General features: G+C 37.4%; 1 protein-coding gene across 2 annotated transcripts in view; it reads left to right on the top strand.

Annotated features, from left to right (window-relative positions):
• LOC131160075 (NADH--cytochrome b5 reductase 1-like) overlaps positions 1-13,222 on the top strand; it is a 59,667-nt gene that overhangs the window by 20,063 nt on the left and 26,382 nt on the right. The window contains exons 5-6 of one of the 2 annotated variants that reach the window (XM_058115394.1): positions 10,421-10,501; positions 10,630-10,719. In XM_058115394.1, coding sequence (XP_057971377.1) covers positions 10,421-10,501; positions 10,630-10,719 — 171 coding nt within the window. The remainder of the gene's footprint in view (positions 1-10,420; positions 10,502-10,629; positions 10,720-13,222) is intronic. The other variant, XM_058115395.1, reaches the window with a different exon arrangement.

Raw genomic sequence — 13,222 nt, 5'->3', positions numbered from 1 at the left:
GGACATCTAGTTGCTTTTGAAAGTAGAAAATTATCGGGTGCCGAACGGAACTATACAGCACAGGAAAAGGAAATTCTCGTGGTGGTACATTGTCTTCGGGTGTGGAGGCACTATCTCTTGGGGTCCAAATTTGTGGTAAAAACCGATAATGTGACAGTTACTCACTTTTTGTCACAACCTGGACTACCGTCAAAACAAGCCCGTTGGCAGGAGAAGTTAGCTGAATTTAATTTTGATTTTGAATATAAAGTAGGGAAATCGAATGAAGTGGCCGATGCTTTAAGTAGAAAAACCGAATTGGCAGCATTGAAACTTATCAGTCATCTATCAACTAGTAGGGTGGCGTTACCTTTGAAGAATCTTATCAGGGAACATTTAAGTATAGACCAGCAGGCGCAGTCACTGAGCAAACTAATAGAAGAAGGGAAGACATAACAATTTTGGGTAGAAGATGGACTGATAATGACTAAAGGCAGGAGAGTCTACGTGCCCAAAGCTGGAAACTTGAGGAAAACCTTACTAAAAGAGTGCCATGATATGTTGTGGGCTGGTCATCCGGGATGGCGAAGAACCCAGGCATTGATTACACAGGGGTACTATTGGCTGAATATGCAAGATGATGTGATGAGTATACCAAAACTTGCTTGATCTGTCAACAAGACAAGGTAGAAAGAAAGAAGACCTCAGGTTTATTGGAGCCATTGCTAGTTCCTACCAGACCATGGGAGAGTGTCTCTTTGGACTTCATTTCCTCGTTGCCAAAAGTAGAGGAGTATGACACAATTTTGGTGGTGATTGACTGGTTCTCAAAGTATGTAACTTTCGTACCAATCTCGAAGCAATGTTCAGTAGAGAAGATAGCTCAGCTATTATTCAAGCAGGTGGTGAAATATTGTGGTGTTCCAAAAAGTCTAATCAGTGATAGGGATGTTAGATTCACGGGGGGATTTTGGGGTGAACTCTTTCGCTTGATGGGTTTAAATTTTAATTTGTCCACCAGCTATCGCCCACAGACAGATGGTCAAACCGAACGTTTTAATGGGATGCTGGAAGAATACTTGCGACATTTTGTTAACTCCAATCAGAAGAATTGGGTTACTTTACTGGACACGACACAATTCTATTTTAACTCTATGAAATTTTCTGCAACTAATAAAAGTCCTTTTGAGATTGTGACAGGTCAACAGTTGACTCTCCCGCACACTCTTGATGGTCCATATAAAGGAAATTGCCCGAAAGCATACCAATTTATGAAAAATTGATTGCAAAACATCGAAGGCACCCGAGCTCAGTTAGAAAAAGCATCGAAGCGCTTGAAGAAATGGGTTGACAAAGGGAGACGACCACAACAATTTGAAGCTGGAGATTTGGTTCTTGTAAAAGTGCTGCTGGAGACATTTCGCTTTCTTCGCGGCAAGGATAAAAGGCTATTACGCCGTTACGAAGGTCCAATCAGAGTGATCGAGAAGGTGGGACATGCATCTTATCGGCTTGAGCAACCCGAGTGGATGAAAAGCCACATACGTCCAGTCGATCCCGTGTTTCATGTAAGAAATTTAAAGCCATTCCACACAGATGAAACAGATCCGCACCGACAAAAGTTAAGGAGATCAACAATTTCCAGAAGGCAGCCTGTCAACAAAGAAGTCCAGGAGATCATTGCAGACAGAGTTGTCAATGCAGAAGGTTGTCAACAACAATAATTTTTGGTTTAGTGGCTGGGGCTGGGGGAAGAAGAGAATAGTTGGGTAAAGGTAGAAAACCTTCAGCATGCCATACAGAAGATTGAAGATTTTAGAAATTCGAAGACAATGACATCAACTTCGACATCAGAAGAGTGAGAAGGCCTTCTATAACACATCGACGAGGACGTCGATAAAATGAGTGGGGGAGGATGTTAGGGAGTGACAATGTACTGGGGAAAAGGGGGAGAGAGATACTGCTATAAGGGGGAGAGAGATACTGATATAATTGTATTCTCCAGGGATTTAGAATGAATATATGATTATCTGTGTTATCGTTTGTATGGTGATTCTCTTGTAGTTGAATAATACAAGTAGTTTTTTTCATTGTGGTGTTTTGTTGCCTTGGATTGTGATGTCTCTGATTGTTATAGTCTTATTCGGTGTATAAGAACATATTGTTCGTGTGAAATCCTATTGTTCCTTGTTTTCCTTGAGTATTGAGACTCACCTGGTGCTCGTGCTTGTAGGCTTGAATGTGTGAGATTTGGTTGACTTGTCGAGGGAAAGCTCTCAACGAGTGCCACACGGCCCTTACTTGAATCCCATTTTTGGGGGTTCGTGACACAGCTTTGAGGGGTGCTCGTGCGAAATTTATTTATAACATGTTAGGAGCATATAATATTTATGCTCCAGCTTGAGGGGGACTGGGGTTATTTTAGTCTTTTGGTATTATTGTTAAGTGTGTTAGTATGTTAATTAGTGAGTGTTAGTGAGGGTATTATGGTCATTAGAAGGTATTTGATTTGCATTATAAATATAGGGAGAGACTTATCTTCAAGTTAGGTCATTCATTTAATCAAAATCTCAACAGTGTGGAAATTAAAACAGAAATAGAAAATAAATATGATATCAGGCAGACGCTCAATTATTTTGAAAAGGTTGAGGTTCAAGGGTTTTAGAAATCAACTCATATTATGATATTCGTTTCATATAAATATGTAGTTAAAATTTTCTAGCCAAATCTAGCTTGAGATTCACAAACCTAAAATGCTCAAGCCTCAGCTAAAAGGCGAAAAAGGTGGGCTTTTTGTACAAATGTATAAGCCTCAATGCCGAATGCATTGGGAAGGTTGAGGTTTAAGAGTTTTGGAAATCAACTCATATTATGACATTCCTTTTGTATAAACATGTAGTTAAAATTTTCTAGGTAAATCTAACTTGAGATATACACCCAAAATGCCCAAGCCTCAGCTAGAAAGATGCAAAAGGCGTGGCTTTTGTACAAATGCAAACTCCTCAGCGTCTAAAGCCTTGGCCTTTTTTGGGATTTTGTATTTTAGATTGAGCCTCAAGGTGTTTTTATTGTGCCTTGTCTTGAGGCGAGCCTTGATTGTGCCTTTTAAAATGTTGATATTAAGGGTTCAAAACTTCAAAGCTTGACGTCAAGAGCGTGAGGGTGGGAAATGTCTAGGCCTAGTTTTTTGATTAGTCATTTCTGCTTGCATCTGAACTTAATTTCTTCTTATTTTAGAATTTTTTATTTTGTTTTTATGTCAGATAAGATTTTTCTTTATGGTAATGTGTTGGTTTTCATTCATGAATGTCAAATCAATGTCATGTTAAGTACTTCAAATTGTCATTTGTATTTGCCATTTTTTTTCTTACCCTTCACAATTACCTAATTATCTGATTATCATCACATTCATTTGCGAATCTATATTTAGTTTGCTTTATTTCATGCTAAACTTGAGTATGCTTTATAGTGTCCCCCCCCCCCAGTTCAAATACATTAAATAATTTAGTCTTTATATTAGCCTTTTGTTTTTATAATTAAGAATTTTTCATAATAATCTAATTCATCATTTCAAGGTAGCTTAGATTTTTCCCTTGCTTGTTTATTTAGTTGCCAATTCATTTTTTTTTTTGTAGATTAATTTCAGTTTGTTGCAAGATTGGCTTACAAGTCATTTCATGAACTCTTGGGTAGTTTGCATATTTAGCTGTTATTCTGTGTTTGCTTTGAATTAGTGGTATATTGGGCTAGATATTCCTCCAATGCATGACCTTCATTCCATATCAAATCGAATTCAAAAATCTATGCTTTCTTTAACATTGCAGTTGCACCATCCTCTTGGTTCCCTTTAGGCTGACCCCATTTCATGCTTCAGGATGGCAATTTAATTCCTGAGGCTCTATTTATTTGTTTGGAAATGTTTTTGGGCCAAAATGAGGGAGATTTTTTCTAGTAATTTAAAATTTTCCTTACCATATTTTTTTAGGAAAAAAATTTAATTATTGGAAAACTTTGTAGGGAGTGAAAGACTGAAGAAAATACCCATTGCAAGACAAATGTGAGCACAAAAATGAATTATTAGCAATAAAAATAGAATTGCCTATGTTTTCTCCCCAATATATCTTATAAAAAAGTAATCCAACCAAGTAATTTTAAAGGCTTTTAAGCCAAGCTGTGGACACAGATGTAGTCAAGGTCAGAAAATTGAAGTTATGAAAAATTTTAAGCTGAAAAAGAAAAGGGTTGGTTTTAGGTCTAGTGTTTTGAGTATGACTAAACCCAATTAAGAAATGGTTTTGAAGTTTTATTTTCAATAACTATGGCCTATCTCTTACGAAATAAGATTAAAAAGAATGTATTTTAAATGAGTATAAATGGACAATGGTAAATGCAAAAAAGTAATCAGGCTCGCTTTTGATTTTTTGAGTTTAAGAACCTAGTCTATAACCAATTAAGAAATAATTTGACATTTAATTGTTTATAGCTATTACTTTACAAACTTTTTGTTAATTTTTTGGGTGCATTTAAGCTTCTAGAACTAATTCAAAAAAATATAATGCATTTTGTGAAAACAGTAAAACTGTAATATTTGGATGATTAAATAAATTGATCGATAATATTTATTTTAATGACAATATTCTGTCCCTTCCCCCCCCCCCCCCCCCCCAGATTGGTAGTTTGGATTTTATGGTGATTTTAATCCTAGTGAATGTTGGTAGGCTTTGGCTGGCTTAATTTCGGCTGGCTGGAACTAAGGCTAAAGCTCATTACCTAGAATGAGATGATGAGCTTGAGCTAAAATGAATGAAATGGGGAGCTTGGAATGTCAGCTTAAATTTTGAGCAGAGTTTTAGTGCTGACCTTGCTTGGCTGCGCCCAACTTGACTAACAATCCCTGACAGAGGATTGTAAAAAATTTTGGTAATCCTTTGCTTCCTCAAAAGATGCTGCAAATGGTAATGAAAATAATGGTGCTAGAATCTTTTTTGCTTCGCAAACAATCTTTCAGAAATTGGATCCACTTTTCCCTTTTACTTGTGGTTCGCAGACCCAGCTGGCTTTTCATTTTATTTTATTTTTTTAGAGAACAAAAAATTTCATTAAAGCAACAAGAAGAACAATTGCAGAGAAGGAGGATAAGGCATCCTTCCAGTCTCTGTGGATAACGGTAAGGGAGAGACCCTCAAAAACCCTGAGAGAATGAGCCCAAAAAGAAGCCAAAAGAATAGCTTTCTACCACATCAAATTTGGAGTACTCTTATAGTCTTTAAAAATTCTAGCATTCCTTTCAAGTCAGAGGGTCCACAAGATAGCAAAAAAACTGCTCAATTCCAAAAACTTCTCCTTTTTCAATCCCTTCCAAAACCCCATGAACAGTCTGCAGTGCTACCCAAATCTCACCAAAGCAGGAGTCCAGGTTGTTCCGCAAAACCTCGCTATCCCAGAATGCAAAAATAAATGACAATTAGTCTTGTTCTCCTCATGGACACGTCATGCATACATCTGGTCTGACTGCCTTGTAAGGCCTCCTAATCTGAAGCAAGTCATTCGTGTTGATCCTGTTGAGAACCAATGTCCAAATGAAAGCTCAAATATTAAAAAGGACTTTAGCCTTCCACACAATTTTATCCAAATGGAATAACTGGGGGTTTAGAGATGTTGTAATATGAATGAAAAAAGACTTTGAAGAAAAAGACCCTGAAGAATCCCAATCCAAAGCCGAGCATCCTCCCTCCTGTTAGGATTTGAAGGAATTTAAAACACTCAACTGGCAAGTAAGTTTGTCTACCTTTGTCTCGTTGAGACTCCTGAAAAAATGGAAGCCCCATGACACAAAAATCCCCCTAATAGGAATAGAATTCTGAAGTTGGTTCATTATGGATAGAAGATAGTCTATACAATGGAGGCACTAAAATTCCCATGAAGTCTCACTCACTCAAATATCCTCCTAAAAATGAACCCTATCACCATACTGAAAATGAAACAAATGAGGGGAAAAACTAATGAGAAACCTGTGAAACAAATTTCTCAGTTGAGCAACAATGCTACTCCCCATGTATCCCACCCATTCCTTTTGAATACTATACTCGCTTTTGACCCCCGATTTTGGTCTCCTGACTACCTCCTAGCTGACAAGGTAATCCCTTTTGTCCCCCTCATAACTGGATCACAAGAAATCTCTCTTAAGCTTCTCCAAAAGCCCATCTATTTTCGTGGGAATTTTAAAAATGAACAAAAAACGGGGATATTAGGAAGGGGAGCACTAATGAGAGTAATCCTACCTCCCAAAGAGTGATGGCCTTCTTCCAGCCCTCTAATATTTTCCCTATCCTTTTGATCACTGGGTCTCAGAGAGCAGCTGACAAAGGGTTAACCACCACCCCCACTTTCCTGAGGAAGGCCAAGATAAGAGATGGGTCAGGCTAAAATATTGCACCCCTCTAGAGATTTAAAGCCCTCTGCAGGTTCCTCTCTCTTCTTTCTCATTACTCTATTTTCTTGTCAATTTATCACACCTACATGAAGTGGTCAGTTGGTGCATGGTGCATTCATGGTTAGATACCCATTTTTGTGTTCAAAATTTGCACAATACAACAGCTTATGTTTCAGTAAATATTGCTACCACACGTGACACCAGTTCAACCCTGTTTTATTTTGTTTAAATCTTTGGCTCCTTTGTCTTCTAGTTCCATTTTCTTGTGGTCTTTCTTTATTCCTAAGCATCTAAATAAATGATGTCAATATATATTTTTTTGATGAGAAAAGAAGATTTAATTTTTTTTTTTTGATAGCGAAGAAATTCATTAATTCCAGAATTTACAGGGTGGGAGAATAAGACACCTCCCAAAAAAATCTGGAGTGAACCAGAAAAAACTAAAACAACAAAAAACAGAAATCAAACCAACCAATTCTTCCAATCCCTATTCAAATCCTGAAAGCTAGCTTCTCTGAAAACTCCTAACCCACTACACCATAAAGAAGTCAAAAATTGATTCTTTTCCCTCACGTATGAATTCAACTTCTTCCCAGAAAAATCTGTGTATTACGTTCCAACCAAAGACCCCATGAAACTGCATACTTGTCATACTTCCATAGAGCTGGCCTATCCTTCCTTCTTCAAAGCCTGCAAAACAAGTGATTAACAAGTCTTCCACTGAATGGGGGCAGACCTGACTCTCTTCCAAAAAACTGAACAAGTTATTCCAAATCCTTGATGCAAAGTCACAGTGCAAAAAGGAGGTGAGAGGCTGTTTCGGAATTCCTATAATAGAGCATGCAAACATCTGAAGAGAGAGCCTTCTAAGGTGATGCTGGGGCAGCTTCAAGGTTCTGCAGCCATGGAGAAATTAGAAGAGAAGAAGGAAGGGGAAGGGTGGAGAGAGGAGATACAAGGGGGGGGGGGGGGGGTGGACACACGTTCAATTCGAATTCAAATTCATCAACAACTGCCTACATCATGGCTTTCGCACACTATTTATAGGAAAGCCGCTAAACACAGTGTAATACATGAAATTACACACATACTCCTAAAACTACATTGCATTACAAACATACCCCTAGAATACACAACTACTACAAACAAGTCCCCAACATATATAATCCTAATAAAAGCAAACTACACACACATACTTAAACAAATAACTAACTAAGCACATTTGGGTTTTGGACCCAATTAACCAATCGCCCTATTCTTTGACGTAGGCCTCCTAATTGGGTTGAAATGATCCATCCAAGTACCTGCTTCTCATTGTACATCAAAAGGTTTCCTAATCTGTAGCAAGTTATTGGTATTAATTTTGTTAAGCCCAACCAACCAAGTAAATGCTTTAATTTTGGGGGGAACTTTAACCTTCCAAATAAATGAATAAAAAGGAAAGAGATAATTTGAATAGATCAAAACTCAAAGAATGATTTACAAGAAAATACCCCCGAATAATCCAAACACCAAGAACAAACATTTCTTCACAAGGATAAATTGCAGTTGTTCAATACAGACAACAAGAAAGACAACTCCACCATCTCCCTATCATTTAAAAGTCTCTTCAAATGAAAATTCCAAGAGATTGGAAATCCACTCCTATTATCCACAAAGAAAGAAATAACTCTGTTTGGCTCAGAGCACAATCTAAAAAGATGAGGGAAAAAAGTGGAAAAAGAATTGTTCCCAAGCCATGGGTCTATCCAAAAACAAATCCGGGATCCTCCTCCCCTCTACAAATTTAGTGTGAGGAGTGAAAATAGAGTAAATCTAGGATTTAGACCTCCACGGACTCCCCAAAGAACATTTGAAGCTGGCATTGGTTTCCCAGCCATTCTCATCCAACTCAAACTTACTATGAATAACTCTATGCCATAGGGAATTATCTTCTAAGGGGAAGTGCCATAACTGTTAGCTTAAAGAGCAGTGTTTTTAGATACCAAATTACCAAGACCCAACCCCCCCTCCCCTCGCATTTTTCAGACTTACAAACCTCTGCCCAACTAATGGACCCTATGAGCCCCCAGACTAGACCAAAAAAAAAACCCCCCATAATTCTCTCAAGCTTGCTAGCAACTCCTGCTGGAATCCTAAAAACAGATAAATGATGCAAAGTGATGCTAGAGAGACAAGAATGGATAAGCATATGATTCTGCCCCAAAAAGAGAAAAGGGCACCCTTCCATTCGTTTAATCTCTTGGGAATCCTCTCCACTACTGGCTTCCAAAAATCTGTCCCTCTAGGATTCCACCCAAAGGAACACCTAAATAAGTGGGCCAATTCAAAAAGCCACACCCACGTCTTCTGCTTAATTTCTATTCCTCTCATCAGGTACATTCTGGGCTGCTAAACTACTTTTCCCCATATAAATCTTAAGCCTAGAAACTCTCAAAAATATTAAGAACACCCAAAATTCTTCTAAATGAAGATCGTCAAGAAAGAAAATGGTATCATCAGCAAATTGAAGATGTGAAACCACCACCCCTCATTCCCCACACCTAATCCTTTAACCAACCCTTTGTTGACTGCCCTATTCATCATCCTACTTAAAGCATAAGCTGCTACAAAGATGAACAAAAAGGGGGATAACGGGTCTTCTTGCCTAATGCCTCTTGAAGCTGTGAACCAAGATTTAGGTCACCATTAACAATAATTGAAAACCACGCATTAGACAAACAACATCTAATCCACCTATGCCAGTGCTCCCCAAAATCCTTATTACGAAGACCTTTTCCAGGAAACTCCAACTCACTATGTCATTGAGCACCGCACTCAACCTATTAGCTAAGACTTAAGTATAATCTTATAAACACTTGAAACAAGACTAATCAGTTTAAAGCCCTCCACCTAAAAGACCTAGAAGATTTCATTTATAGATAAAGAATTTACAGGAAGGAGAATGCGCCATCTCCTGAGAAAAACTGGGACAATCCAGAAATAAGCAAATAAAAACAGCAAAGAGAGGAGATCATCAAGTCAATGTGTTCCTCCAATCTTTGAAACTCTTGAAAGGTTTGCCCTTTGAAATATCCATAACCAAAACACTGCAGTGAGGCCAAGTTCTGAATTTTTTCATAAACCAGCATCCAATTTAATTTTTCCCAAAAAATATCTGAGCATTACACATCCATATTTCCCATAAAACCGCAAAAAAACCACACTTTCACAAAGCTGCCCTATCCTTCCTTCTACCAAAGCCTAAGGAAGAGATGGCTAACAAGTCTTCCAACGAATAACATACCCAGCTCTCTCCCATAATACCAAAAAGCATATTCCAAATCCTCCAAGCAAATTCACATTGAAAAAGGAGATGAGAAGCTGTCCTGGAGTTCTTGTAACAGAGTACACATGCATCCAAATGAAAGCCGTTATTTTTGGGGGAACCTTGGCCTTCTAAATAGTAGAATAGAGTGAGAAAGAAGAGTTGGAATGGATAAAAAATTCTAAAGAATATATTTGCAAGAATACATTCCTGACTGATCCAAAGACCAGTAACGAACATCCCTCGCCGAAGAAAGGTTACACCCATTCAATAAAGATAAGATAGATGACAATTCCACCATCTCCCTATTGTTAAGAAGTCTCTAAAAGTGGAGATTCCACCTTTGGTGAAGATGCGGGGTATCAAACCCAGTGTCAATTTATTATGACTTTGTTTTAGTGTCATACAGAACATAGAAGCGTCATTTTAACATAGTATGGTTGCCTATATATATATATATATATATATATATATATTAATTTCAGTCTATTTCATGGTTTTTAATTTGACTTGTGTATGATGTTCAAGGAAATTGGGAAAATATGGGTATGATATCTCAGTTCGCTTTTTCTAGTTGGAAAAATTGTTACCTTGTTCTTTACGTGATTTTTGGAGCCAAACTGGAAAGCAGTTATTGATCTATTGATGCTGAAAAGGAACTTACATTTTAGTAATTAATCTGTTCATGATGATGCTTTCAGGGGCGATTCAAATATCAACCTGGCCAGGTTAAAGCTTTTGGAATGGTTGCTGGAGGCACTGGCATTACACCAATGTACCAGGTATGTATTTTTGAAGTGTAAAGACCTGATTACATTCCATGTGGCTTGATTTGGAATTTTTATACATATTTTTAATGGTACATATCTTCTACATTATTTTTGACTGGCTCTTGCTCTATGATCATTAGGTTGCTAGAGCCATATTAGAAAACCCAAACGACAATACCAAGATAAATCTTGTTTATGCCAATGTCACATATGATGACATACTTTTAAAGGTCAGTTTCTATGTGTGTGTGTGTGTGTGTTTGTGTGTGCGCAGCATGTGCGTGTATGCGCAGCGTGTGCGTGCGTTGCATTTATTTTGTACGTTGATTATTGATGACTACAACTTTCTAACTGTTAGAAATATTGATCATATTATGCGTTTGGAGGGAAGAAAGGCCTGTTTAGAGAGCCAATTCACACGGTTCTTGTGTCAAATGTTGCAAACATAACAGAGAGAGAGAGAGAGAGAGAGAGCCAAATGTTGCAAACATAACTGAGTGAGAGGTACGACGAGAGAGAGAAAGAGAGGATGGAAGGTAGATGATGGGGTAGACATTGAAGAGAGAAGTGAGAGGGAAAGTGAACAACTGGAAGAAGAAATGTGTTGGTCTGTGTATGACGGCTGGGGTGGGGGGTTGAATTGGGTGTCATCGAACTTTATATAAAAATCAATTTTAAAACTAAACATGGAAGTAAATCAAAAAACAAACACAGCAAACAAGCTAGCACAAACAACAACCAAGGTTATGGTGGTTTGTATCGCATGTGACCTACATCCACTCCCTAAGAACTCCACTTGCATATTCCACTGTCGTAATATCTATGCATGTGCTCTTGACTTTCGGACACTTGGTCCAATACAATCAACTATTCAACCAATGGACAAACAGGGCACCCTATCCAATACTACAAAAAAAGGGCATCCCTTGGCTGCAAGCCTCCCTGCTTTGTGAGGGAAGTGAGAGGGTTGTCAGTCTATGCAGCCTTACCCCTGCTTTTTATGTAGAGACTAGAGAGGCTGTTTCCTTGCACTCAAATCCATGACCAATCAGTCGAAAAGGAGCAACCTTAGTGTTGATCCTAGGCTTGTCCTCACGCTATCCAATGCTATAAGTAAATAAAAATTATAGCAACTATCACAACTTAAATGGCTTATAGTGCATAATAGATGCGACATAAGAGAGCCATTAGGGGTGTAGAAATTCATCATGTTAATGTGTGGCTCAATTGTTCATGAGCATCAGCATGAGATGGCTTATGAGATGAGTGAGTAGCAGATGAGTTGACGTATCATCAATGTCTTTCAATACTTCAGATTCTGCTGTAAAGCCATCATGTTCGTGTATATTTGTAAAAGCTTGAAAGTCACTTTCAGAAATTGCTTTTTTACTCTCTCAAGATGATGAATATGTATGCATGATTAAATCTTTACAAACTTGAAGTAAACTTATGTGGATTGCTATTTTATTTTCCTTTTTGGAAGTATATGAGTCTTTCCTGTCAATGTGAATCCCTTGCCTTTCTTTTGATTTACACTCTTTTGTGTAAGCATAAATGAATTGTAAATGGATGGATGGCAAGTTATAGCTGTAAAGTCAAAAAAGGCTCCAACGTCTCTTTCTACGTTTAAGAATACTCTTTCCTTGAATGTACATCACACAACAAAACAAGTAAGGATTGAAATTTAAATGTTCAATATAGAAGATAAGACAACAAATAAGTCGATCTGACTTTAGAAAATATACGACGACTCTTCAATCCAAATTCAAATGTTGAAGACAAGGATAAAGCACTTTGCAAAATGGGTGAGATTGTGTCCTCATTTTTGAGAAAACACTAAATAGTCAATCAAAAAGATATAGACAACAAATATATAAAATTTATTTTAACAAATATGCAATAAAAAACTCTTCAGTTTAAATTCAGAATTAACGCTTGCTAAGGGGGAAAGCAGTGATGCAGTTATTCTGCACAGAACCCAAATTCTGTAAATGCATATAAAAATCTAAATTGTAATGCTGAAAAATCATGTATAAATATGTACCCATGTGTAGCAATGTCATATGAATCAATTGTTACAACTTACAAGAGTACTCAGTATCGAAGCAAAATAATAAAAGGTTTTTTCAATCTGTTAGGTCATGATTCAACTCATGAGTGTGTGTGAGTTTGGTCATGCACAATTTGGTCAAGCATGAGTTTGCTTGTGCTATTTAGAAATAGTTTTACTCAAATTGCAAACTTGTTTCAATTCACGTAGATCTTGTAACTTGTTAGAAACAAATAAACATGCAAGTCATCACAAGCATTTGGAATTGTCAAGTCATTAACTCAAAATAATAAAATCAACACAACACGTAATACATAAGTCCCATCAAAATCAATGCTGTAGATATGAGGGAAGAGGGACACACCCTAGCACAACATAAACTCCATTCCAATTCCAATTCCAATTCCCTCATTTCCATTTACAACACTAACCTTCTGTTTGGTTCGTGAATGACATTGAATTACAACCCTAACCACCTGTTTGGCTCGTAAACAGAACTGAAGTAGGGAAGAAATTAATGATAGGAATGGAATGGAATCACTTTGGAATCATGCTTCGTTAATAACATACAAAAACTAGAGGCATCACTATTTTGAACCCTGTCCAACATTTGGTATTTTCGAATAATGGCGATATTGGAACAAGGAATAAGTTATTTTTTACAAAATGCTGTTAATTCTGAA

This window comes from Malania oleifera, chromosome 7 (assembly GCF_029873635.1).
Source record: "Malania oleifera isolate guangnan ecotype guangnan chromosome 7, ASM2987363v1, whole genome shotgun sequence".
NCBI classification, from domain to species: Eukaryota; Viridiplantae; Streptophyta; class Magnoliopsida; order Santalales; family Ximeniaceae; genus Malania; species Malania oleifera.
Note: the sequence above shows the minus strand (reverse complement) of the source record. Positions and strands in the feature narration are given on the sequence as shown.